Here is a 27,825-nt window from a genome sequence, read left to right as displayed (position 1 = left end):
TTAATCCAGTCTATCGTTGTTGGACATTTGGGTTGGTTCCAAGTCTTTGCTATTGTGAATAGTGCTGCAATAAACATACGTGTGCATGTGTCTTTATAGCAGCATGATTTATAGTCCTTTGGGTATATACCCAGTAATGGGATGGCTGGGTCAAATGGTATTTCTAGTTCGAGATCCCTGAGGAATCGCCACACTGACTTCCACAACGGTTGAACTAGTTTACAGTCCCACCAACAGTGTAAAAGTGTTCCTATTTCTCCACATCCTCTCCAGCACCTGTTGTTTCCTGATTTTTTAATGATGGCCATTCTAACTGGTGTGAGATGGTATCTCACTGTGGTTTTGATTTGCATTTCTCTGATGGCCAGTGATGATGAGCATTTCTTCATGTGTTTTTTGGCTGCATAAATGTCTTCTTTTGAGAAGTGTCTGTTCATGTCCTTTGCCCACTTTTTGATGGGGTTGTTTGTTTTTTTCTTGTAAATTTGTTTGAGTTCATTGTAGATTCTGGATATTAGCCCTTTGTCAGATGAGTAGGTTGCAAAAATTTTCTCCCATTCTGTAGGTTGCCTGTTCACTCTGATGGTAGTTTCTTTTGCTGTGCAGAAGCTCTTTAGTTAAATTAGATCCCATTTGTCAATTTTGGCTTTTGTTGCCATTGCTTTTGGTGTTTTAGACATGAAGTCCTTGCCCACGCCTATGTCCTGAATGGTATTGCCTAGGTTTTCTTGTAGGATTTTAATGGTTTTAGGTCTAACATTTAAGTCTTTAATCCATCTTGAATTAATTTTTGTATAAGGTGTAAGGAAGGGATCCAGTTTCAGCTTTCTACATATGGCTAGCCAGTTTTCCCAGCACCATTTATTAAATAGGGAATCCTTTCCCCATTTCTTGTTTTTGTCAGGTTTGTCAAAGATCAGATAGTTGTAGATATGCGGCATTATTTCTGAGGGCTCTGTTCTGTTCCATTGATCTATGTCTCTGTTGTGGTACCAGTACCATGCTGTTTTGGTCACTGTAGCCCTGTAGTATAGTTTGAAGTCAGGTAGCGTGATCCCACAGAAATACAATCTACCGTCAGAGAATAATACAAACACCTCTACGCAAATAAACTAGAAAATCTAGAAGAAATGGATAAATTCCTCGACAAATACACCCTCCCAAGACTAAATCAGGAAGAAGTTGAATCTCTGAATAGACCAATAACAGGTTCTGAAATTGTGGCAATAATCAATAGCTTACCAACCAAAAAGAGTCCAGGACCTGATGGATTCACAGCCGAATTCTACCAGAGGTACAAGGAGGAACTGGTACCATTCCTTCTGAAACTATTCCAATCAATAGAAAAAGAGGGAATCCTCCCTAACACATTTTATGAAGCCAGCATCGTCCTGATACCAAAGCCTGGCAGAGACATAACCAAAAAAGAGAATTTCAGACCAATATCCTTGATGAACATTGATGCAAAAATCCTCAATAAAATACTGGCAAACCGAATCCAGCAGCACATCAAAAAGCTTATCCACCATGATCAAGTGGGCTTCATCCCTAGGATGCAAGGCTGGTTCAACATATGCAAATCAATAAATGTAATCCAGCATATAAACAGAACCAAAGACAAAAACCACATGATTATCTCAATAGATGCAGAAAAGGCCTTTGACAAAATTCAACAACCCTTCATGCTAGAAACTCTCAATAAATTAGGTATTGATGGGACGTATCTCAAAATAATAAGAGCTATCTATGACAAACCCACAGCCAATATCATACTGAATGGGCAAAAACTGGAAGCATTCCCTCTGAAAACTGGCACAAGACAGGGATGCCCTCTCTCACCGCTCCTATTCAACATAGTGCTGGAAGTTGTGGCCAGGGCAATCAGGCAGGAGAAGGAAATAAAGGGTATTCAATTAGGAAAAGAGGAAGTCAAATTGTCCCTGTTTGCAGATGAGATGATTGTATATCTAGAAAACCCCATTGTCTCAGCCCAAAATCTCCTTAAGCTGATTAGCAATTTCAGCAAAGTCTCAGGATACAAAATCAACGTACAAAAATCACAAGCATTCTTGTACACCAATAACAGACAAACAGAGAGCCAAATCATGAGTGAACTCCCATTCACAATTGCTTCAAAGAGGATAAAATACCTAGGAATCCAACTTACAAGGGATGTGAAGGACCTCTTCAAGGAGAACTACAAACCACTGCTCAATGAAATAAAAGAGGATACAAACAAATGGAAGAACATTCCATGCTCATGGGTTGGAAGAATCAATATCGTGAAAATGGCCATACTGCCCAAGGTAATTTATAGATTCAATGCCATCCCCATCAAGCTACCAATGACTTTCTTCACAGAATTGGAAAAAACTACTTTAAAGTTCATATGGAACCAAAAAAGAGCCCGCATCGCCAAGTCAATCCTAAGCCAAACGAACAAAGCTGGAGGCATCACGCCACCTGACTTCAAACTTTAGTTATGTTTTATAAAGAGATTTATTGGTAACATAGCGTGCATTCCATTTACATTTTGTATTTTACCTGACCCTTTTACAGAAGATGTCCAACATCTTCCTCTCTGCCCTAAAAAATAATTATGCTTTTAGTTAATCTGAAGTCTTCTAGTTACATTTACTGGTCATCTGGTTGTCTGGTTCCCAGAAGTTTTCTGTTCTTTGATAAACACCTTTAGTCGTTAGTATTTGAGTCCCTCTTGATGGGCACAAACAGTTGGCAGATAGTTCAGGAACCAGGTGACAAACATTCTTACTGCTTAAGTATGTACTGTGCAGCAATGCCACAAATTTATTTTTTTATTTTTATTTTTATTTTCACAGAGTTCGTGGATGAGAGCTGAAGAGGTTTGTTGTTAAAGGAAGATTTGTGAAGCAGGAATAGCAGCATGGCTGCCACTACTGTCACTGTGATGCTTATTTCACTATAAAACCCCTCGAACTGCAGGCATCAACAATGGTAGAAGGGAATCCCAGTGAGGGTGATGGCCTTCTTGGACACCTGTGACACGAGGATTAGGAGGTCCCACAGAAGGGTTAGGACACATTGGACTTGCAACACTTGGATGTGCTTCTGCAGGACTGTGCTGGAGTAGATTTCAATAATCTATGGCAAAAGAGTTGGACAATCCAGCCAGAAGTATCTTGAGGTCAATGATCTTTGTATAAGGAGAATGATACGCTAGGCTTCTGCTGAAGAATTGCAGACCAAGCAAGGTATCAGAAAGTGTAGTGGAAAAAAATACAAGGAGGCACCTGTTCTTGTCACATCTTTGTGGATATATTATATAAAACTTTCAAAAGATGCCTTTTAAAGTGTTGAGTCTTTTTAAGATTTCATTTCTACTAGCCAGTGTAACCATTCTATTCAAAGCAGATTTTGATGGTATTTGTATGTTTTAGGATACTATTCAGTATTAGAAACTCTTGAGTGTTACATTATAGAAGCAAGTTTTTTATCATCTAGTGTTAAAGGCATTCACAGATACTTCTTGATAAATATCAAGGGCATCATTGGGAAGATATTTATTCTTATTGCATTGTTTTTTTCTTGGGGTTGCAGATATGACACTGTATAAAAGAAAACGTGTTCCTTGCATGGGAAAATTTCTTTTTCTTTTCCTTTGAGATGGAGTTTCACTCTTGTTGTCAAGGCTGGAGTGCAATGGTGTGATCTCGGCTTACTGCAACCTCCACCTCTTGGGTTCAAGTGATTCTCCAGCCTCAGCCTCCCAAGTAGTTGGGATTACAAGCATGCATCACACCTGGATAATTTTGTGTTTTTAGTAGAGACAGGGTTTCACCATGTTGGTCAGGCTGCTCTCAAACTCCTGACCTCAGGTGATCCACCTGCCTGGGCTTCCCAAAGTGCTGGGATTACAGGCGTGAGCCACCACACCCAGTGGAAAATATCATTTCTAAACAAGTATTTATTTAATTGGTATGTTAGCTAAATGCCTCATTTTGGAAGATAATTCAGAAGTTATCTAGTTAGTGTTTTGTTTTCCTTAAATCAATTGATTTTTATGATTTTTAAAAAGTTTCCTGGTAATGTACCTCTTCTTTTAGCTCCTTCCCGTGAAAAATGTATTTGAGCTAGTTGTTTTAAAAATTTTAATACATACCTTTCAAGGTGCCTTTCATAGAATGATTTTTCACATTTATTTCTTGGGTGAACTTTCTGGTTTTTTTTTTTGAGGCAGAGTCTCACTCTGTCTCCCAGGCTGGAGTGCAGTGGCATGATCTCGGCTCACTATGATCTCCACCTCCTGGGTTCAAACGATTCTTCTGCCTCAGCCTCCTGAGTAGCTGGGATTACAGGTGCACGCCACCACGCCTGGCTAATTTTTGCGTTTTTAGTAGAGACGGGGTTTCACCATGTTGGCCAGGTTGGTCTTGAACTCCTGACCTCAAAGGATCCACCTGCCTCAGCCTCCCAAAGTGCTGGGATTACAGGTGTGAGCCACCATGCCTGGCCTTGGGTGAACATTTTCTTGGTATATGGTGTTTCTAAAATAGTGAGTTATCTTTCACCAGTATTAATGAAAAGATTTCATCTTGGAGAAACTAGCTATGTTATTTATTTTAAATAAATACCTTTGCTACTTAATAACAGTGTTTGGACTCTTAAGATATAATACATATTTGAGAATTTGGAAAATATTGAAATAAAAAAGAAAATAAAAGGTGCTTAAAATTCCGCCATAGTTAAGATTTTGGTGTATCTCCATTCCAGATATCTACATGTGCTCTCCTCCCTGCCTCTTCAAAAACAACAGCAACAAACTCAAACAGATAGACAGTTTTGTGTTTAGTATTTTCTATAGATACTGTTTTCTGGAGAAAGAGTATATTATTTATCAATAAACCTTTTCCTTCTGCAAAGAAATGCCCATTCAAGACTATTTGTGTGTGTATGTGTTTTAATAAGTGTGACGTATATCGAAGTGTTTGCCATGCAATGTGTTTTTAATTTCCTTTCTTGATGTACAGTTAGCCCTCTGTATTTGTGGATTCTACATCCATGGAGTCAACTAACCATGGCTTTAAAATATTTGATAAAAATATATGGTTTCATCTGTACTGAATATCTATAGCCTTTTTTCCTTGTCATTAGTCCCTAAAAGATACAGTATAAAAACCATTCACATAGCATTTATATTCTATTAGGTATTATAAGTAATCTAGAGATTAAAGTATATGGAAAGATGTGTGTAGGCTATATGGAATATTACACAGTTTTATATAAGGGACTTAAACATCTATGGATTTTGGGGGGTCCTGGAAACAATTCCCCATGGGTATTAAAGGACAACTGTAATTGGTTATCCAGTTTGTTCTAAGATACTGATAGTCATTGTTTCCGAAGTTTATCTTGTTAATTCTTGGATTACTGTTTCAGCTTATTCACAGTCTCTAGAATTCACAATTTATTTTAACTCTTTTGGTAGAAATGGCAACTTGTAAGACATAGTATTAAATGCAATTTGATTGCTGTTAATGAAATTAATGTACTGTCGTGTTCTTTCTCCAAAAGAGAGATAGATGGAGTCTGATTTTTTTTTCTCCATCATTCTCTATTACTCTGGCTCAGCTCCATACACTTAACCCTTCTATAAAGAATTTCTTGAAGCCTTGCCAGATGCTTTAGAATTTGCCAAGTTCTTTGACTTTTTTTGATATGGCCTTCTGATGTGACAAGCTGGCTGATCTGACATAAAGAATGTGAAAAAGAAGAGATGGGAAAGTGGAAAAAAGAATAAATATGGGTGGGGTTTAACTACCAGTGTATACAAAATTACATACAGGTGTTCTCCTGTTTTCACATACAGTGCTTTCTTAAAAATATGCTTAAGTCCGGAAGTAGCCAGAAAGAGTCATGGCCCAAAACCCCCAATAGCAGTTAGTGTGGCCCTTCCACAGTGGGGAATGTTGTAGGAGTTATTAAGAAATTATTTTAGGCATATAGAGAGGAAAAGGGGTCCTTGGGAAATTTTCATTTCTTAAAGCATCTCTGGAAAAGTTTCTTGTAAAGCCCCAGCTCTTAGAGCCAGGCCAGCAACCTATGATATACAAATGCCAGCCATTAGAAACCAGGTCCACCCATCATGGCAATTCCCAGGGCCTTCTTGCCCTTGCCCCACATGTTTCTGGCAACATGGCTGCCCACACATATCCTTGCGTGTGGAGAGCATCATGGTGCCCTGCATTTGCATATTAAAAGCTTGGGTGGGAGGGCCAGCTTTTTGCGCCTGCTACGTGAATTGCATGCCTAGTAAAACCCATCCCATGAGCCCTGTGCAAATCAGACATCACCTCCTCCAGCCTCTGCATATATACCTGGTTAGTATCCATGGCAGGTGGTGTTCTGTCTCTTGACTTTGGAGCCCCTCTCCCTCTGTCTCTGTATAGGGGAGCTGCTTTTTTCTTTGCCCTTCTTTCTTGCCTGTTAAACTCCCTGCTCCTTAAAACAAAACTAAATATATACTGAAGTTAAATGTATAAAAAACAGACAGTAGACTTTATATTTCATTTAGGAGTAGGAAGTGGAGAATACCTAGAGAACTAAAAGTAGTTTAAAGTCTCTATTTACACTTGACCTTGTAGGCATAGTCTTCATTGACATATTTCTAGCATATTCTTTGGTTCTGTTTTCCTCTATAAACACTTAAATTATTGGGCTAAATCCAGTAAGTATCCAGCTGAGGCTGAACCTTTCTGCTTTTAGCTTATCTAGTGATTCCCTCTCATCCATCCCCAAGCACATTCAACTTACATTTGCTGGAGTATAGGCTGTATGTTCTCTCTTGTATTTCTGGCACCTAGACTAATACTTGGTATACAGAAGGTGCTCAAATAATATTTGTTGAATGAGCTTATTATTGTCTTAATTGTATAAGTTTTGAGGCCTACAGTTCTTATTAGCATAAATCCTTTGCTGCTTTTTAAATTTTTACTCATATAAGATTAAAATGGGGATAGCATTGTAAAATACTGAAGAAATTTTAGGAACATTATGATATAAATATGGTGCTACTGCAGAAGTTGAACTTTAGACTGGCAGGTAGGATTTCTGTATAGTTGTTAAAAGTTAAACTGTTAATTTGGCATTGGGAAGGCACTTTAGGGTAATCATTGATTAATGGGTATAAATGTGGCAATTGGAAGTTTTTGAATGTGTTAGACTGTGTGTGCTTGTACAAGGAAAAAGTGGCAGAATATGTGAATAAAACAAAGGAAAACAAAAGACCTCATACTTTAACAGACTCTTCTGTTATAGGGAGTATTCCTGTTTCAAGCAAGTTACAAATATTGTATTCCTAGACTAATACAGTTCAACAAGTACTTTGAATTCACTTTATCTAAAGTGAGGGATTTATTAATGTTCACAGCATTCTTCTTATCTGTACTTCCCAGTGTGACATATTGAAAATATTTTTTTAACCCTTCACATTTCACCTTGTTTTCATTGTCAACCTCTGATCTGATGCTTCTTTTGGAACCAAGAGGGAGAATAACTTCTGGAGAAGTGTTGGATTTAGAGTGCTTCTTCACTTTAAGGAAAGAATATGAGCTATAAACACGAATACACACACATATGTGTATACATATATATATATGTATGTATGTATAAAAGTAGTCACTAGAGTGGCCTAATACCGATAGAATAGATAAGAATAAGACTATTTCAGCACTCATTCTGGGAACCCAACACTTTTATAGCACAACAACATTGAGTAAAAATACTGGTAGCTCTTTATGTTACTGACTGTATTGCTAAAGCCAGTCTTTGCTTTATTCTATGGTTCTATATCTAGCCCCAGAGGCTGAGGGAAGTGAAGAGAGAGCTTGGAGACTTGGCTAAAACCTTGTTTGTGAGAGAGTATTGGGAAGATTCAGATACCAACATCATTTTAGTAAATTATCTTAGGATACATTCAATTTCTTGTATATTTTGAAGCCTAGAAATTCTATAAATAAATATAGTTTATTTTGTGAACTTAAATTAGTTCAATATCTTTATCACCATGTTTAAATGTCAGAGTTGTGAGAAGCAAACAAATATTTGAAAGATAGCTTTTTTTTTTTTTTAAAGTAAAAGGAATTCCTTCTTTCTTTCTTTTTTTTTTGAAGACAGAGTCTTGCTCTGTCACCCAGGCTGGAGTGCAGTGGCACAATGGCTCACTGCAACCTCCACCTGCCAGGTTCAAGCAATTATCCTGCTTCAGCCTCCCGAGTAGCTAGGATTACAGGCGTGCACCACCGTGCCCCGCTAATTTTTTGTGTTTTTAGTAGAGATGGGGTTTCACCATGCTGGCCAGTCTGGTCTTGAACTCCTGACCTTGTGATCTGCCTGCCTTGGCCTCCCAAAGTGCTAGGATTACAGGCGTGGAGCCACTGTGCCCAGTCCTATTGCCCTTCTTCATTCTTAAGATGCTCAGATCCTAGTTGCAGCTCCTAAATCATAGTTCTCTTCTGGTCTCCAGTATGTATGCTGGTGGTGCTTACTGTTGAACTTTATCTGTATATATTTGAAAACCCTCCTCAGATTTGAACTTAAGTTTCCATGAAGTGAAATGATACCCCATTATTAATTTCAAAGTAAAAAAATCTGTTAATTTACTTCTTAAGTGATATTTCTGCAATATTTCCCTTCTTGGACTTCACATTGATGATAGTTTTTAGGTTGTAATAATTCAGAGTTTGGATGGTCTACATTTACCATCTACAGTTGTTTACTCCCTCTTTTTTTAAACGCACAAGTGATGAAAATGTTGTCATGTAATATCTAAACCACTGATAAATACTTAGACTATATTTAAAAAATATATATATTCTGCTAAAGAAAATTGTCATGGAAAATTATAGATTCAAGAGTTAGGAGATAAGGATATCAGAATGCAATTAAAACCTTTGTCTAATGGTATTTCCTTTTTTATTCTTTTAGGTAAGCAGAATTTTGTACAGTTTCTGTACAGCATTCAAACGTTCTTCCAGACAAGTGTCTGATGTTAAAGACTCAGTTATTCCTACCCCCGACAGTGATGTGTTTACCTTCAGTGTCTCCTTGGAGGTAAAAGAAGACGATGGAAAAGGAAACTTTAGGTGAGGCATTTGGAAAGATTAAAAATTAGCATTGTGTCTGGAGTATAATATAGGCACATATAAAGTTTCAAGAAACTATACAGTGTTGGCATAAAGCCTCAAACTGATAAATATTTGGCTGGTGAATTAATATTCTTTATTCTTGTGCTTGTCAGATATTTCTTTCCTTTTTTTTTTTTTTTTTGAGATGGAGTTTCGCTCTTGTCACCCAGGTTGGAGTGTGCAATGGCACGATCTCGACTCACTGCCACCTCTGCCTCCTGGGTTCCAGTGATTCTCCTGCCTCGGCCTCCTAAGTAGCTGGGATTACAGGTGCCTGCCACCATGCCTGGCTAAGTTTTGTATTTTTAAGAGAGACGGGGTTTCACCACGTTCGCCAGGCTTGTCTCGAACTCCTGACCTCAGGTGATCTGCCTTCCTTGGCCTCCCAAAGTGCTGGGATTATAGGTGTGAGCCACCGCACCCAGTCAGATACTTATTTTCTTAATGATTTAAAAAATACTGATACTATAGAAAATTTAGTAAAATAATAAAAGTAGAATAAAAATTATGATCTTGTCAGCCACAGTCACTTTTAACATTTGGTCTGTTCCCTTTGTTTATTTCTAGGGGACTTTTTACGCAATTGTATATATATACCTTTTTTTCTTTATGTTAAGTGTTATCAAAATTGTTTTTAACAGTAACTGATAATATATGGTTTGACCACCACTTAATGAACCATTTCTTTTTTTTGTATATGTAGAATGTTTTCCTCCAGTTCAGATATAGACAGATAATAGGAAACAGTTATATTATTTAATGCTCAACTTTGTTCCTTAGCTGTGCCTTTAATTCTAAGAGTAGTTGCTAGCTAGGTATTTTATCTGTAGTTTTACAGACATAGAAATTGAGGTCATGTCAAAGTTGCTCAAGATATTTTTTCTTCTTAGATAAGACAAGCCATATTTTATACATTGATTGTTTTAATGAATTAGTTTGTAAGAATAGTCTAGCCTAGGCTAGAATTTGATTAACTTGTCCCTGTTATGTATCTCTTTTTCCATCTTTTATTTATATATTCATGGATACATCACAGTCATCTCAAATTCTATGTGACTAAAAGTATGCTCTTCTCACTTCCTTTGCTTTGGATTTCACTGTTTTACAAGCACTTATGACCACCCAACCAGCTAAACCAGGCATGTGACAGTCTTAACAACTTTAAGTAAACATTATTCCTAAATTTGTTTTAAAACTGAAATGTATCATGTTGTCATTTTTTTTTTTTTTTTTTGGAGATAGAGTCTTGCTCTGTCGTCCAGGCAAGAGTGCAGTGGTGCAATCTTGGCTCACTGCAACCTCTGCCTCCTGGGTTCAACTGATTCTCCTGCCTCAGCCTCCCAAGTAGCTGGGACTACGAGCATGCACCACCACTCAGCTAATTTTTGTATTTTTATTAGAGATGGGGTTTCACCATGTTGGCCAGGCTGGCCTCAAACTCTTGATCTCAAGTGATCAGCCTGCCTTGGCCTCCCAAAGTGCTGGGATTACAGGCGTAAGCCACCACGCTTGGCCATGTTGTCTTTCTTAAGATCTTGCTTTTAACTTTGGTTAGCAGACAAAATATAAGGCTCTTGTAAACTCAACTTAAAAACTAATAATGACTGTGTTGCTGACTATAAAATTTACAGTCAAATAAAATTTATAGTTTGCTGCCTGTGGCAAGGTGAGAGTTTAGTATATCTTAAGAATAAGGGTGTTGTTGCTTAAATACTTTGTTGTTTTGTTCTAACCTTGGAATAGGTTATCATTTTATTAGATTATTGGTAATTCCCATTCCTTTTGAATATTTCAGCCCTGTGCCTAAGGATAGAGATAAATTTTACTTCAAATTAAAGCAAGGAATAGAGAAGAAGGTTGTGATTACAGTGCAGCAACTTTCTAACAAAGAATTAGCTATTGAAAGGTAAGCAGCTTGCTCCTAAATGCTACCAAAAACTTGTATTGACATTGTTACTGTCTCAGATGCATTGCTCAGTGTGGCTTTTCACTATACTTCATTTTCTCCAATTAAAAATGAGGATAATTAATAATACTTTCTCTACTTTAAGTTAGATGTAACTGGTTCATTGAAAATCTCAATTGCTGGGGTAAGTAAACATGAAATGGCTTTAGTTTTTCAGTCATAACTGCTACAACTGGGTTTGTTCACATCCTTTTTTTTGTTCCTTATTTACATATGGCATAAATACTTTTAACTTTTCAGTCACTTTTGATTACTCTTCCACTTAGCTGCTGGAATTTCAGAAACTTTAAAAGATAGATACACATTTTTAAAATATATAAATACATACACATATACTTGTGTATCAATTCACAGGAAAACTATTCATAAAACAAAGGCATGGTAGGACAAAAGATATAGATAAAGTCAATAAGAAATGATAGTTCTGGAAAAAATATTCGTTATGTAGATGACAGGAAAAGGTAATGTCTACAGTATACATAAATTTCTTAACAATTGGCAGAAAGCAGAGGAGAAAAACAGGTCAGAGTATAAATAAATCAGAGAAAGCTATTGGATGGCTAAGAAACACATGTAAAGAGGTCCTGATTCACACAAAGATAGGGAAATGCGAATTATAGTAACCTTAAGATAACAGATTGCAAAAATATGTAGTGATGGTGGGGGTATGGGGAAAAGGGAATTCTCATACTGTTAATGGAAATGTAAAATGTATGTCTATCCTTTTTGAAAACCAATTAGGCAACATATATAAAGATTTTAAAAATACCTATAATTGGACACAGAAGTCTTATTCTAGGGAATCTGTGCTATTGGAAATAAAAGTATCACTATTTAAGGACATTTGTAACGATGTTTATTAATAAACTTAATTCAAAGTTAATTCAATACCTAGTACTTCTTTGTCTTTGTTGCTAGATATTTATTAAATTGAAAGTTGCTTTGTTATGCCAAAAAGGAAGTGCTCAAAAAAATGATGTGGGCATATCATAAAGATAGGATTTGAAGGGGCTTCAACTGGTTACTTCTTGGGCAATCTGAACAACAAAATAATTAGGTACTTCAGTCAATTATCAGTCAGTACTGAAGTCAATCAGTACTTCAGTCAAACAACAAAGGATGTTTATTAATTTAACTTTGAAGTATTATTTTTAGTGGCAAAAACTGGAAATACAGATGCCTATTTGGCTTCAAGGAGCAAGGGAAGTTGGTGATGCTCAAGAGAAATAAAAGCCTCTTCATCAAGACTGCTATATACTATGTCTTATTCTAGGGAATCTGTGCTACTGGAAATAAAATTCCAATAATAAATAGATTCCCTCTGTCTTCCCTCTAGTCTCTAGACTGGGATGAGGTTGGGAGGCAATTGAGGCGCTGGCTGATGGCATCATGGCCACTTCTGTTCCTCTTAAATCTAGGAGAAGGTATCTGGCCCCCAATTATCTGCAGTTTTTTTTTTAGAAGGTAGGCTATCTAGCTCCACTTTGTTCCCATCTTTGAATCCTGCCAGGCAACAGGAAAAGTTTTATTCAGCATCTTGGTACAGTGATGCATGCATGTGTTTTTAATTGCTTGCAAAGTTTGGCCATATGTAAAAACCATCTTTTATAAATTTTAAGATGCATGTGTTTTCATATTGAACATCTCTGAAATTGTAGTTTGTCTTATAATTGATGGCATTTTTTAAATACTTTAAGTTCTGGGATACATGTGCAGAACATGCAGGTTTGTTACATAGGTATACCTGTGCCATGGTGGTTTACTGTACCCATCAGCCCGTCATCTAGGTTTTAAGCCCCACATGCATTACCTATTTGTCCTAATGCTCTCCCTTCCCTTGTCCCCGAACCCTGACAGGCCCCGGTGTGTGATGTTACCCTCCCTGTGTCCATGTGTTCTCGTCGTTCAACTCCCACTTATGAGTGAGAACATGTGGTGTTTGGTTTTCTGTTCCTGTGTTTAGTTTGCTGAGAATGATCGTTTCCAGCTTCATCTATGTCCCTGCAAAGGACATGGACTCATTCTTTTTTATGGCTGCATAGTATTCCGTGGTGTATATATGCCACATTTTCTTTATCCAGTCTGTCATTGATGGACATTTGGGTTGGTTCCAAGTCTTTGCTATTGTGAATAGTGCTGCAGTAAACATACGTGTACATGTGTCTTTATAGTAGAATGATTTATAATCCTTCAGGTATATACGCAATAATGGGATTGCTGGGTCAAATGGTATTTCTGGTTCCCGATCTTTGAGGAATCACCATACTGTCTTCCACAATGGTTGAACTAATTTACACTCCTGCCAGCGTGTAAAAGTGTTCCTATTTCTCTACATTCTCTCCAGCATCTGTTGTTTCTTGACTTTTTAATGATTGCCATTCTAACTGGCGTGAGATGGTATCTCATTGTGGTTTTGATTTGCATTTCTCTGATGACCAGTGATGATGAGCTTTTTTTCATATGTTTGTTGGCCGCATAAATGTCTTCTTTTGAGAGGCATCTTATAATTATAGTTGTCACCTTTTTTTCATGAGATACAAAAAATAATGGTGAGCCTTAAAATTGATGGCTTTCTTAAAATTGATGAAAAAGAGCTGAAGATACAGTATTTTTGATGTTGAATATTACAGTTCCAAAAGAATATGATTAGATTTTACATACAGGAACCTTTTAGTTTTTAGGGGTAAGCATTATATATAGCAATGTTTTAAACTTTTTCTTTGGAAGTAATTTCAAACTTACAGAAGAGTTAAAAACAATAACACTAGTAGAGAGAAGACCTGTATACTCTTTACCAAGATTGTTACCAATATCTCAGTGTTACCAGTGTTACCAAAATCTCAGATATTGGTGACATTTTACCTAATTTGCTTTGCATTCTCTTTCTTTTTTTGAGACAAAGTCTTGCTCTGTCAGCTAGGCTGGAGTGCCATGGCCTGATCTTGGCTCACTGCAACCTCTACCTCCTGGGTTCCAGCTATTCTCCTGCCTCAGCCTTCTGTGTAGCTGAGATTACAGGTGTGCCCTACAACGCCTGGCTAATTTTGTATATTTTTAGTAGTGATGGGGTTTCACCATGTTGGTCAGGCTGGTCTCGAACTCCTGACCTCAAATGATCTGCCTGCCTCAGCCTCCCAAAGTGCTGGGATTACAGGCATAAGCCACTGCGCCCAGCTTGCATTCTCTTTCTCTTCTCCCTGCTACTCCCTATACACACACAGTTGTTTTCCTGAACACTTTTAAGAGTGGGTTAAATACATCGTGGCCCTTTCCCTTAAGTGCTTTAGTGTATATTTTCCAAGAATAGGGATATCGCTTACATCACCACAATATACTTATCAACATACGTGAATTTAGCATTCATACACTATTTTTAATCTAACCTGCCATTTGCCGTCCTATTTTGCCAGTTAACCTAATAATATCCTCCTCCCCCCCCCCGTTCAGGATTCATTCTAGGATTAGATATTGCATTTAGTTGCCATATGTCTTTAGCTTTCTTTAACCTGGAACATTTCCACAGCCTTCCTGTGTCTCTTAAGACTTGGACGTTTTTGGAGAATACATCCATTTTTCCTCTTTTTAATATAACATTGCCCATTTTTGGCTTTGTTTAATATTTGTGACTAAATTCAGATTATATATTGCTGCATAGGTTATGTGTCCTTCGCGGAGTATCACATCTGGAGGCGCTTGATAGCCATCTGTCCCTTGATGATGATGTTAATTTTGATTACATAGTTAAGATGTCTGATTTCTTCCCTCTGTGATTACTTTTTTTCTTCCTTGCAACCAGTAAGCAGTCTGCGAGGAAACACATTAAGACCATGAAAATATGCTGAGCACGGTGGCTCACGCCTGTAATCCCAGCAGTTTGGGAGGCCGAGGCAGGCAGATCATGAGTTCAAGAGATCGAGACCATCTTGACCAACATGGTGAAACCCCGTCTCTACTAAAAATACAAAAATTAGCTGGGCGTGATGGTGGGTGCCAGTAGTCCCAGCTACTTGGGAGGCTGAGGCAGGAGAATCACTTGAACCCGGGAAGTGGTGGTCGCAGTGAGCCAAGATCACGCCATTGCACTCCAGCCTTGTGACAGAGGGAGATCCCGTCTTAACAAAACAAAACAAAACAAAAAAACCAACCACGAAAATATATCCTGCTCCTCATCAAAATTTCCTCCTTAATTTAACATTCTTTTATGATTCTTATTGGATCTAGTCTGTACTATGATGATTGCAAAATGAATAATTTCTCAACTCTTGCCTTCTCTCTACATTTTGTACTCAGTTCTTGGCATTCTGATGTAAACCAGAGCTTCCCCTTTTCTTCCATTTAACTACTTGTTATTGATAGATTCCTAAATTTAACCCCACCTCCTCCCCCCAGTACTACATAATTGACTGAAGTACCTGATTATTTTGGTGTTCAAATTGCCCTAGAATCAACCAGTTGGAGCCCCTTCAAACCCTGTCTTTATGACATGCCTGCATCATTTTTTTGAGCACTTCCTTTTTAGCATAACAAAGCATCTTTCAATTTAACAAGTCTGTAGCAACACAGACAAAGAAGTACTAGGTATTGAGTTAATTTAACTTTGAATAAGCGTTATTTTAAAATCTTGGACTTTTATGATTAAGTGGTATATTATGCCTGAACTGTGCCTAAAGGCAAAGGAATGCAATCCTTCCTTTTCTCAGTAAGTTCCAAGTTTGATCAACTTGAATATAGAAACCTAGACAAATATAGGTGAAATAGTTGAATGCCTAATTATATATATGTTCTTTGCTAACTGGGTAGAACATTTGCACACACATTTAAATATATTACACAAAACAATAACTTAGAAATGTTACTTTTTGCCCACCCTTATATTCATAAAACAATTTTATCAGACTCTCATAATCTTTAATATCAATGTCTTCATCATCGTTAAAGCTACTTTTTGAATAATTTTAAGGCATTTTTTCCAGAGCACATTATGTCAACTTCTGCCTGAGTTGAGAGAAAATGCCTTATGAATCAGTATATGCTACTAACATTGGATATTTTACCAAAAACACGAGTACACATTTGTACACATTAGGACAATTGTTTTTAAAGTTACTTTGAATACATAAATACTATATTGGTTTTATTTCTTTTTTAATTGACACAGAAGAGTTGTATTATTGTGTACATGTTTTGAGATATGTATACTTGTGGAATGGCTAAATTACATTGCTTTTATTTTAACATAACTATTTTGCTGATGCTAGTATCTAACACTTGCAACCATGGACTCATATAGCCAACAGTAATTACTGAATCCATGTTAAATTTCATTGCTTCCTTTTCCACTGATTCTGTCAGATAATCTCTGTAAACATCCAAATGTTAATTGACTAAGATTTCTTCAGGTGAATGACTCTTCCCTAAACAATACTTTGTTCAGCATAACAAACCAAATTACCTGTGATACAGAAGATTTAGTAAATTCTTGGATTTGTCTATATTGGTAAAAGAAACGTTTGCATTTCATTGGGTTAAATGTGGTATTTAATATGTTTAAATCAGACTGTAAACAGTGGAATTTAAGGTAGTCCAGCAGGTGGCAGCCTTACCAAGAAAATTCTTAACACTTCTGAATCATTTTTTGTTAGACAGGGTCTCACTCTGTCACCCAGACTGGAGTGCAGTGGTGTGATCATGGCTCACTACATCTTTCATTGCCTAGACTCAAGTGATCCTCCCATCTCAGCCTCCTGAGGAGCTGAGACTACAGGCATGTGCCATCATTCATAGCTAATTAAACTTTTTTTTTGGAGAGATGGGGGTCTCCCTATGCTGCCCAGGCTGGTCTTGAACTCCTGAGTTCAAGTGATCTTGGCTCCTAAAGTGCTTGGATTCCCAAAGGGATTATAGGCGTGAGCCACTGTGCCTGACCCAAATCTTTAATAACTGCTGCTAAGTTAATTTGTAATATAAAAACATTGGTGTGAAAGAAAATCCTTCAAATTACATAATTTTTGCTTGTTTTCTAAACGAGAAAATAAAATTTATCATTAAAAATTTTTTTAAATCATTTTTTAAATTATGTAAAATTATCAACATTCTGGGTTTCTTTTTGTTTGTTTTTGGTGACAGGACCTTGCTGTGTTGCCCAGACTGGAGTGCAGTGATGTGATCATAGCTCACTGCAGCCTTGAACTCCTGGGGTCAGGCTATCCTCCTGCCTCAGCCTCCCAAGTAGCTGGGACTACAGGTGCCCACCACTACTCTAGGCTAATTTTATCTTGTCTTATTTATTTTTCATAGAGATGGGGTCTCGCTTAGTTGTCTGGGCTGGTCCCAAACTCCTGGCTTTAAGTGATCCTCTTGCCTCAGCCTCCCAAAGTGCTGGCATTACAAGTGTGAGCCACCATGCCTGGCCAATATTCTGTTTTTTTTTTTTTTTGAAAAATATATTATGAAAGAAGCCATTTCTATGTGCATCCAAGGGTTTAAGGGTTGTTTATATCTAGATATTTTGCAAATTATACTGCAGTTGTCTGTCTTGACCCGTTTGATAACCAGCACTATGTTGTTTATCCCAGAATCCCCAGCATCTACTATAGTGCTTGGAATACGGAGCTTTATACTTAGCTACTTACTCCTTACTTAGTACTTTCTCAGTGCCAGGCACTGTTCTAAGTGGTATTTATGAGGTATAGGTACTATTATCTTCATTTTTCAGTTGAGGAAACTGAGCTACAAAAGTTACATAACTTGACCAAGGCTATAAAATTAATTTTTAACTAAGTACATCTAGTACTAGAACACATATTCTTACTCTCTACAGCTTCTTTTTAAATACTTGACTAAATCAATAAAAAGTATATAAAATTTTATAAAGTTAGAGCATTGGCTAAATTTGTTGTAATATGGAATTAATAACTGCATATTGCACCAATAAAATCCTATATTTTTTAGAGAATGTATGAAAACTGTTCTCAAGTCATGAAAACTTTTAATATTCTTTTCCTTTTCTTGATTACCCATGTTGGATATCACATATTAAGCTTTATTTAATAACTGGATATAAAAGAGCAATAATAATGGCCAACGTTTAATGAACACTTAACTATTTGATGGCCATTGAACAACTTGTCTTAACATGTGAGGAAGGTACTGTTATTATTACTGCATTTTTTTTTTTTTTTGAGACAGAGTCTCACTCTGTCGCCCAGGCTGGAGTACAGTGGTGTGATCTTGGCTCACTGCAACCTCTGCCTCCCGGGTTCAAGCAATTCTTCTGCCTCAGCCTCCCGAGTAGCTGGGACTACAGGCATGCGCCACCACACCTGGCTAATTTTTGTATGTTTAGTAAAGATGGGGTTTCACCATATTGGTCAGGCTAGTCTCGAACTCCTGACCTTGTAATCTGCCCGCCTTAGCCTCCCAAAGTGCTGGGATTACAGGCATAAGCCACCGCGCCTGGCCTATTACTCCATTTTATAGATGATGAAACAGAGGTTTAATCAGGTTAAGTAACTTTGGTTACTTGGCCAGAAACTGGTAGAGCCAGGATTTAAACCAGGGTCATCTGATTTCTGAGTGTGTACTCTTAAAGGCTAAACCCAATTAAATCTTGATTATATACTATGTTTAAAATTAAGCCAGTTTGAAGATAAATGAATTGGTATTCTTTGGTATCTTTTCAGCAGAATTTAAAAGTGAGAACTTAGGTGTTAGGGCAGTCAAGTGATTGCTCAGGAATTTCAAACCCTCAGTGCCTTGGGAGAAAAGCCGATTTGTAGAAGAGAAAGCCGACATTAACAACTAAGAGGAGAAAGCAAGATCATTGTATATGAAATGTGTGAGGAGTGGTAGGGCGAAGCTTACTTATTGAGGGCCTCCAGCTGAGATGTTAAAGTGTGTGTACATGAGATCAGGCTCTTCTGGTGTTCCCAAAACAGAAATGGTGATCATTTCTCTCCCTGACTAGCTGCCATTATTATGGGTTTTGGTATCACCACATACAGAAATATTGCAAAAGATTTCTTGCATACTAACACATTGATATGTATTTTTAAAGCCTTGATAGTGTTTAAAATACATTATTACTGGCACTGTTACCTAAATGCACTATTACTAGCACTATTACTTAGCACCGACTTGGATGCTTTGAATAGTTTGCTATGCTCAATATTCCAAAGGTGAGAAAAGAGAAGGGAAAATTTTTTCAGTCTTTGCCATATTAATGCTCTGTCTAGTTGATTTTTTTTGCCAAGTATTACTTCTTATTTCAGGATAAAGTGATTCAAGACAAATAATGCCATATACATTTAGAAAATGGGCCTCTTTATTATTCCTTAACATGAAGAGGTTCCAATAATGGTAATTTCAGGCCTTGGGGAAGGGTAATCGGGAAGCGATTTTTGGCACCAGGTTTTATGTCTGTCTATCACTCTGTTCTCAGGGGTCTGCCCTCATATTAATACTTGTGCTAACCAGAATGAAGTAGTGATACAGCAAGCAGAATATAATGATTAGAGTTGTTATAAGCACACAACTCAATTTGCAGGGAGTAACATGGGCCAACACTGTTGGAAAAGAAGGATTTCCATGAGCCACTTCTATCTCACATTGATTTGGGGGGATACAATCATTATACATACATTAGAAAAACATCATTTCTAAAAGGCAGTGATCATATCAGATCATGTAGTTTGATCATTTGGAGGGTTCAGTGATGTGCCTCTTTCGGTAGCAATTTTGCTTCAGTTTTCAATTTGTGCTTGCTGGCTTGCAGCACAATCTATGTAATGAGAAACTGAAGTGATAAGAACCATACCGTGTAGCATGAGTGGTTGATAGTACCTTTCCTTGTGTTATTTTCTTGAGGAAAAGACATCCTAGACAAGGAGTACTGAAAAAATCACCCGGGGACTCTCTTCTTCTCACGAAACAGTTTTTTAGTGTGATTTGACATCACTAAATTTGATGGACAGTAGAATTTGAATTATTATTTTTTGACTGCTCTAACTTGATGTTAGACCATTCTGAGGGTCTTTTGCTGAATTTACTTAGTACTTATTTTTACTTTTGCCTTAGCAAGTTGTTACAGTTTTATTTAGGTAAAAAATCAAGTTACTGTCTTGAAGTTGCCTAGATGTTAGTCTGATTTGGATGTTTTATTCTCTTATGTGAATTAGTACATTTATGAACTTTTACAGCAAAATAAAGAATTTTAGATGTTATAATAATTTCTCTTAGAGGATATCATTCCTCCCCTTCCTGAAAATGGGAATAGATTAGTGGGATGATCCATATTCTGCATAATATTTTAAAAGCTACCCTGTGAGCTTACTCACTTGTCCTTTTTGTGTTTTCTTTTAAGGCAGTAGAAGGATAACTCTCTTTTTCCATAGGAAAACAGGTATTACTTACTTATACGAAAGTACTTTCATTGTTCTCTGTTAATGATTTCATGTGACAATTGATAGAAAGCTGTTGGCATTTTCAGGTGAATAATTTGGGGAGTGGATAATTGGAAGCTTCTATCTGACTCTCAGCCTTTGAACTGAAACTTGTAATCAGGACAGAATTTTCAGCATCTTTTCATTGCTGGCTTCTGTTGGCACCCAGTGGGGAGAGGCGGCATCATGGTTTAAGTATTAAATATGGATGTAGTACTATTACCTTTTTAGCATCGTATTTTAAGAAATACTTTTAAAATATGAGTAATGAAAACATATATTGTTGTCTGTAATGTGTTCTCATGAGTTGATTGATTCTAGATGTTTTGGAGCTCATTAAAAAAAATTCCAGTTTGAAGTAATTGTAGATGCACAAGAAATTGCAATAATAGTATAGAGATGCTCCATGTATGCTTCCCCATTTCCCCCTATGGTAACATCTTACATAACCATAGTACAGTATCACAGCTAGGAAATTGGCATTGGTACAATTTGCAGACCTGTATTGCAGCTGTTTTTGAATCCTTTTATAAATCACAGTATACTTCTATAATATAAACATTTAATTTATTGGTTTAAGGAATTTGGATATGTAGCCTGGCTGCTAATTAGAAGAGATTGGATATTTTAACCATATCCTACCCAGTTACCAGGTTATTGCCTCTTGGCTCCAAATCTGTCCTCTTACCTGATCTGCATTAATGGAGCTTTAAACATTTCTTCTTTGCAGCAAGCACAATATTAAATTATGCCAGTAGAGGGTGTTGCAGGGACACTGCAGAAAGATGGGGTTTCTTTTGTTTCTGATGTGTTACATTTATTGTTTTCTTTCTCTTGCTTATTATAAGATCCAGGGACATCCAGTGATGCTGTGCTTTTGCTGATGTTTGGTTCAACCCAGCTGTGCACCCAGTGCATGCAGTCCCTCCGTGAGCTCATAGCTTTGGTTCTGTCTCAGTGAGGCCCTCCTACAGCCCTCCTGACACAGACACTGCCGTGCCCCAGGCCTCGTACCACCCTGCCAGTGAGCTGACTCTGGAAGCCCTGATTTCCTTTGCCCACCTGCCTGCCAGCCTTTGCTGGCTGCAGCCCAGAGGGTTGTTTCCTGCTTGCCTTTGGTCTAGCTTTGCCTGGGCAGTCCAGCAAACTTCTTTGCTATTCATTGGGCTGCAATCCTGCCTTCTCCAGTGAGGTCTGAATACCAGCTTTGGTGAAAGGACGCAACTTCCAAGTTAGTTCTTCTTGTGGTACTCTCCCTTAGCTTTAGGGTTAGAATTGTCTTTATAGTTACTCTACTGTGACAGTTAATAATTCTTTATAGTAAATTTTCCCTGTTTACTGTGTTTTCTGTCCTAATCAAATCCTGACTTACAATATCTAATTGAATTAATATATAATGATATTAAGCAGTCCATAAAGTTTCTGATATTTTTCCAGGAAAAACAAAAAAGTGGTTATTTTAGATAATCTTTTTACTGTCACAATAATGGCAAGGAAAAAACAACTATTATTTCTACCATATGTTTATTTCCATTCCACGCACAGCCTTATTCATACTAAAGCAAGAAACCCTGCAAAGCAGATTATCTTTTATTATTTTTTTTTAATGAGGAGTGGGGAGCTAAAGCATTTTATTTTGCCTTGCTATGAAATCTAGCTTATAATTGGCAACACAAGGATTTGAATCAAGACCATCTTGCTATTCTTCCTAAAGCCTTTTCATTTGACTCTTCTGTATGACTTTTGTTCTTTTTTTGGGGCTGGGGGATGTTTGCAGGGGTCAGTATTAAGTACCTATAAATAGGATATGATTATTTTATTTCTTTAGTAAATATTGTTTAGTTACTAATATTTTATCCGTATTTGTAATAGTAGCATAGTTGTTTTATTCCCTTTTCAAGAGCTTTGGATCATTTGAAGGGAAGAGGGAGGAAGACTTAAAAATGTTATTTTTTTTTAGTAGGACTTTAAGCAATTAATTAAAAGTTAAATATGTCTTATAGGTGAAATTTTGTATTTGTGCTTTAAATATTTGATTTTTAAAATTTTCAGTATATTTTAATAAATTTACTCATTCTTTTTATTTCCTTGTTATTTTAAAAATTTTAAAGTTGTATATATTTAGGTGAATTATTTCATTATTCCACTCTACTACAAGAAACTTAATTCTTTTATAATATGAAATGTCCATGCTTTTAAGGCTAATTTCCTACTTGTAGACTATATTTTATTCCATTTTGCCGTCTCAAAGACATTGTTTAAGCAGTCTTTCTTCTACCACACTTGCTTGTTAGATTAGCCCATCCAGTCTCATGACTTTAAATATATCTATAACTGGATGATTCCAAATGTTTATCTCTGACCTGAAGTCTCCAGACTTATATATTCAACAACTTCAGATCTTCATCTGGCATCTCAAAGTTAATATGTTCAAAAATCAAACTAAAAAATCAAGTTTGACACTGTCCCAAACTTGTTCCTCCTGTAATTTCTCACAGTCTTTTTAATTTGTAACTTGATCTTTCCAATTATTGTAGATGAAAAACTTGGCATTTTCAACTCCTTTTTTTCTCACTCTACATCTAATTCTTCATTAAGTCATATGAGTTCTACTTCCAACTATGTAAAGAAAGATAAAACCCTAGAGGAAAGGGATTAAAGAAAAAATACTAATAGAAATGGGAAAAAATGTAGACTGTAGATAAAAGAAAAAAATTAGAAAAAAAATGACAAGAGAAAAAGAAATGGGAACTCCAAGTCTAATCACTAGTATTCTTATTTTATCAAAAGTTAATGTAGGTACTTTTGCTGTAAATTTTCTCATAAAATTGAATTCATCATTTTTTGCCCATGTTTGGTTCAGCCCTATCTACATGTGTTTTATGAGCGATAATCAGGAATCAGTAGCCTGCAAAATCAGCCTTTATGAAGGAGAAAAATGGACTTTTGTTAATTAGCTGTAGCTATACAGGGGAAGATAATCCTTTTCTTTATGCTTTTAGATGTTTTTGAATAGTGTTTACAAATATATTCAATTGGAAAAATACTTGTAAATTAGCACCTGTTTATTTTGATGCATATACCTAGTATCTGCAAAAGCCCAAATAACGTATCACTATCTGAATGTCCTGTATTAGTCTTACTGAATGGAAAAGCAAAATTATTGATTTTAAATGTTTTAAGCAGGGATTAAACCATGTCAGACTTTGAAATTTATTGGTTTTCTTGTTATAATCATTTTTAATATATTTTAAAATCTGACTGTAGCTAAGTTCTCATTTTGTGTTTGAAGGGAGTTAGTAAAAGTACTCATATTTGGTGGGAGGATGGCTTGAACCAGGAGGTGGAGGTTGCAGAGCTGAGATTGTGCCACTGCACTCCAGCCTGGGTGACAGAGCTGGAGCCTGTCTCAAAAAAAAAAAAAAAAAAAAAAAAGAAGAAGGAAAGCACTCACATTTGAGTTATTCTGCATTTTAAATTTTGACCCTTTATTAATGTGAGAATTAATGGGAATATTATTGCTAAGGATGGTATGGAGGGTTTTTTGTTTTTATTTTTCAAATTTATTCAGTGAAAAATTTTAAAAACATTGACCCAAAATATTCTTCTTTCTGTATGTTATTTTCTCTGTACTGGTATTTCTTTTTGTTTTTGAAATTTATTGGTTGAAAATTAAAAAAAAATGGACCTAAGATATTCTTCTTTTATAGCCTATCTGCATCTTAAATTCTCTATACTGGTAGCAGCTCTATGGCAGTCCTAAGATATTTTAGGTTATTTTTTTTCTTGGTGATTTTTCCTAGTGTTCTAGGAAATCTAAGATAGTTAGTTAGTTACATAGATAGATAGATAGATAAAACGATTTCCTACCTGATGAATGAAAAGAGTAACAGATTTTTAAATCTGGAGAGACTCCTCCTTCCTATTACTAATATCACTGAAGCTACTAGAGTGAAATTTTTAGGATAAATAGCTACGGAGTACCCTCATCTGGGTTTGAATCTTGGCTTTACAGTGATCTTGGTCAAGTTATTTAACTTCTCTGTGCTTCAGTTTGCAATTCGTAAATTGTGAATAAAACTTACCTCTGAAGATTGTGGGGAGAAGATTAGCAAGTAACTGTAAAGTGTTCACAATAATGCTTAATAAATGCATGCTATTATTACTATTAGGGATACTATTACAACAACCACAGTTAAGATTTTAAGACTATTGGTCTTTTTTTTTTGAGTGATAATCAGAAGTAAGTAACCTGCAAAATCAGAGTAGACTGCTACCGTCGGAAGGCAAAATCTTGGCTAGAGTTCTTTAGAACCCATGTGTATATACAGGCAGTCCTTGCTTTGTAGTTATGGTATACATTATTTTCTCTTACCATGGTTCAGTTATAACACTAGTCTCCCAAACACATGGTTCAAATTTCTGTTACCATAGTATATTAACAGAGTAATTGCATAACAAACTCTGCTGTTCAGTCCACAAGTCACTATGTACATACATGATTAGTGACCAATCATGTCACTTCTTCCAAAGTCTGTTGGTGATTGGTCACTGTGTATCTGTTATTCACTTTATTTACAGATAGCAAAGTATGTGGTTGTGTTGCCTCTTTGTCCCCGGTAATAAATCCATTTGACATTTTACAAAAATGGATAATCTAAAGAGGAAATTGGCCAACAAAGCTAACAGTGCTACAAAGAAATGAAAAGTCATAATGCTGAAAGTGAAATTGCATGTAGTTTTAGAAGATGCACAGTCTTAGCAGATTTGAAAATGGCAACAGCAAAATGAAGACAGGATGAGACCTAGGCCTGTATAAAGTTGTGATATGAACCATATTGAAAAAGTATGATAAATTTAAAAAAATGATAAAATCACTCCAACATCCTTTAGTTTAAGTTTCACTAGGAACAGAAAGCTGCTTATAGTTTAACTGAAGCATGTACTTCTGCTTTGGATTGAAGACTGTAATAAACAAAAATTCCAGTTTTGCTAGCATGTCAGCCAAAATATTGAAGTTAGATGACACATCAAAAGGAAATAGTAATTATAAGGAGACTGGAGACTATGCAATTTCTTCATCTCAATTTTGGGAGAAATATGACATAAAGCATGCAGTTGAAGGCATCATTTCAGGGAACAACAATGAATATTATGTCTGTAGTATAGCAGACTTTTATTTTGCTATAGAAGTAACTTTGAAGGATCTGAATAGGACACTTAACGGAGATGTAGAAGAAATAGCTGTCTGTGGGAGTGTTGACCCTGTTGCTATTCAGTGGACTGTAGATATGCAGCCAGATGAACTTTGTGAAGATGAACTTATCAACGTAAATCAGGAAAGTAGTTGTGATGAAAAGGATGAATGTTCCAGGGGAAATGACTCTGGCAAATTTTTCACATTAAAGGAACTCTTGGAGTTATTTCACAACATTGAACATGCAAAGGATAAAGTTTGGAAGCTAATCCAAACTTAGAAAGGAATATGACTGTCTGCCAAGATAGAAAAGATACTTCGTATTGTAAATTATATGAGAAGGCAACAAGCACTGTTCAATATATTCTTGATAAGTTTTTTTTCAAATAATTAAAATACTTTAATTTTTGTGCTTCAAACAACGAAGTGCTAAATAAACAATAGTTTAACTTTTTAACAATTGTCCTATACATTTATAACTGAAAGTAAGAGAGTTTTTGAAGTTTGGACAAAAATTTTTAAAGGTTACTGAAGAATAATTTTTCCCCTTGAAAATATGATCATTTTATATACAGTTTTGCTTATATGGTTGTTTTTGTGGTTCCGCACCACTGTACATAGTGACAAATGCCTGCGTATCTTTCTCTACTTCAGTCTTTTTAGTAATGGAAATAACAGTTTCATTGACACAATAGAAGATTTGCCCAATTATCTTTTTGCTTTAGCCCCTTTGGGGAGACTGACTGAGATTCCAACTTTTATGAAATTATTTAGTTTTAGTGTTTTGCATAAAGTTTTGAAAAACTATGATTGTATTATAGATTTTCTTATTTGCAGTTCTGTTTTTCCCCTTCTATTATGCTGTCACTTTTTCATTTTTTTTTTTTTTTTTGAGACGGAGTCTTGCTCTGTCACCCAGGCTGGAGTGCAGTGGCGCAATCTTGGCTCACTGCAAGCTCTGCCTCCTGGGTTCACGCCATTCTCCTGCCTCAGCCTTCTCGGTAGCTGAGATTACAGGTGCCCGCCACCACGCCCGGCTAATTTTTTTTGTATTAAAAAATGCTAAAAAGTAGAGATGGAGGTTTCACCGTATTAGCCAGGATGGTCTCGATCTCCTGACCTTGTGATCTGCCCGCCTCAGCCTCCCAAAGTGCTGGGATTACAGGCGTGAGTCACTGCACCCGGCCACTTTTTCATTTTTAATAATAAAAGTTTAGTACAGCAAGAGACCGTGTTCTTTTCCTCTCTCTCTCCTTACCTACCTTCCATTTTTATCTTCATGGAGATATATGTAATTCCTAATGATTTGATAGACTAAAGGTAAAAGTTTTTAAAAAATTAGTTTCATATTGCAAGACATTAATACAACATGTGTTTTTCTCACTTTTTCCTGCAATTAAGTCTAAAGCCATATTAGTGATACAGAGTTTTTGGTATTTGTTCTAGAGGTTAACTTGGTGTTAAAAGCTGCTTAAAGTTCTATTTTGAGTAAACACTCACTAAGTACTACTATGAAAGGCAGAGCTTTCTCTTCTTAATGATAATGGTAATTATAATAATGATTTATAATTATCAACTGTTTTATAGTTTACAGTGCCCTTTCACCATGAGTTTTTTCTTTTTTTTTTTTTTTTGAGATGGAGTCTTGCTCTGTTGCCCAGGCTGGAGTGCAGTGGCGTGATCTCGGCTCACACAAGCTCCGCCTCCCCGGTTCATGCCATTCTCTCGCCTCAGCCTCCCGAGTAGCTGGGACTACAGGCGCCTGCCACCACGCCCCGCTAATTTTTTTGTATTTTTAGTAGAGACAGGGTTTCATCTTGTTAGCCAGGATGGTCTCGATCTCCTGACCTCGTGATCTGCCCGCCTCGGCCTCCCAAAGTGCTGGGATTACAGGCGTGAGCCACCACGCCCGGCCAGGAGTTTTTTCATGTTGAGTTCACATTGACGTAATGAGCATGAAAGCAAGTATTTGTACTTCAGAAATGTGGAAAGTGAGACTTTGAGGTTTGCGATTTGCCCAGGGTCTCTCAGGGAGTTTATAGTCTTTTACTGATAGCC

The 27,825-nt window shown here is 36.6% G+C and overlaps 1 protein-coding gene across 4 annotated transcripts in view; it reads left to right on the top strand.

Moving 5' to 3' along the window:
- Positions 1 to 27,825, top strand: part of LOC116473207 (rab GTPase-activating protein 1-like) — a 435,590-nt gene that overhangs the window by 7,151 nt on the left and 400,614 nt on the right. For all 4 annotated transcript variants that reach the window (XR_009214608.1, XM_058443073.1, XM_058443070.1 and 1 more), the window contains 2 exons: positions 8,965 to 9,122; positions 10,960 to 11,070. Coding sequence is in view for 3 of the 4 variants with exons in the window: in XM_058443073.1 (XP_058299056.1) it covers positions 8,965 to 9,122; positions 10,960 to 11,070 (269 nt within the window). In the remaining variant the exon portion in view is untranslated. The remainder of the gene's footprint in view (positions 1 to 8,964; positions 9,123 to 10,959; positions 11,071 to 27,825) is intronic.

Source organism: Hylobates moloch, unplaced genomic scaffold (genome assembly GCF_009828535.3).
Source record: "Hylobates moloch isolate HMO894 unplaced genomic scaffold, HMol_V3 SCAFFOLD_8, whole genome shotgun sequence".
Lineage (NCBI taxonomy): Eukaryota > Metazoa > Chordata > Mammalia > Primates > Hylobatidae > Hylobates > Hylobates moloch.
The sequence above is the reverse complement of the archived record's forward strand: the minus strand, read 5'-3'. Positions and strand labels throughout refer to the sequence as shown.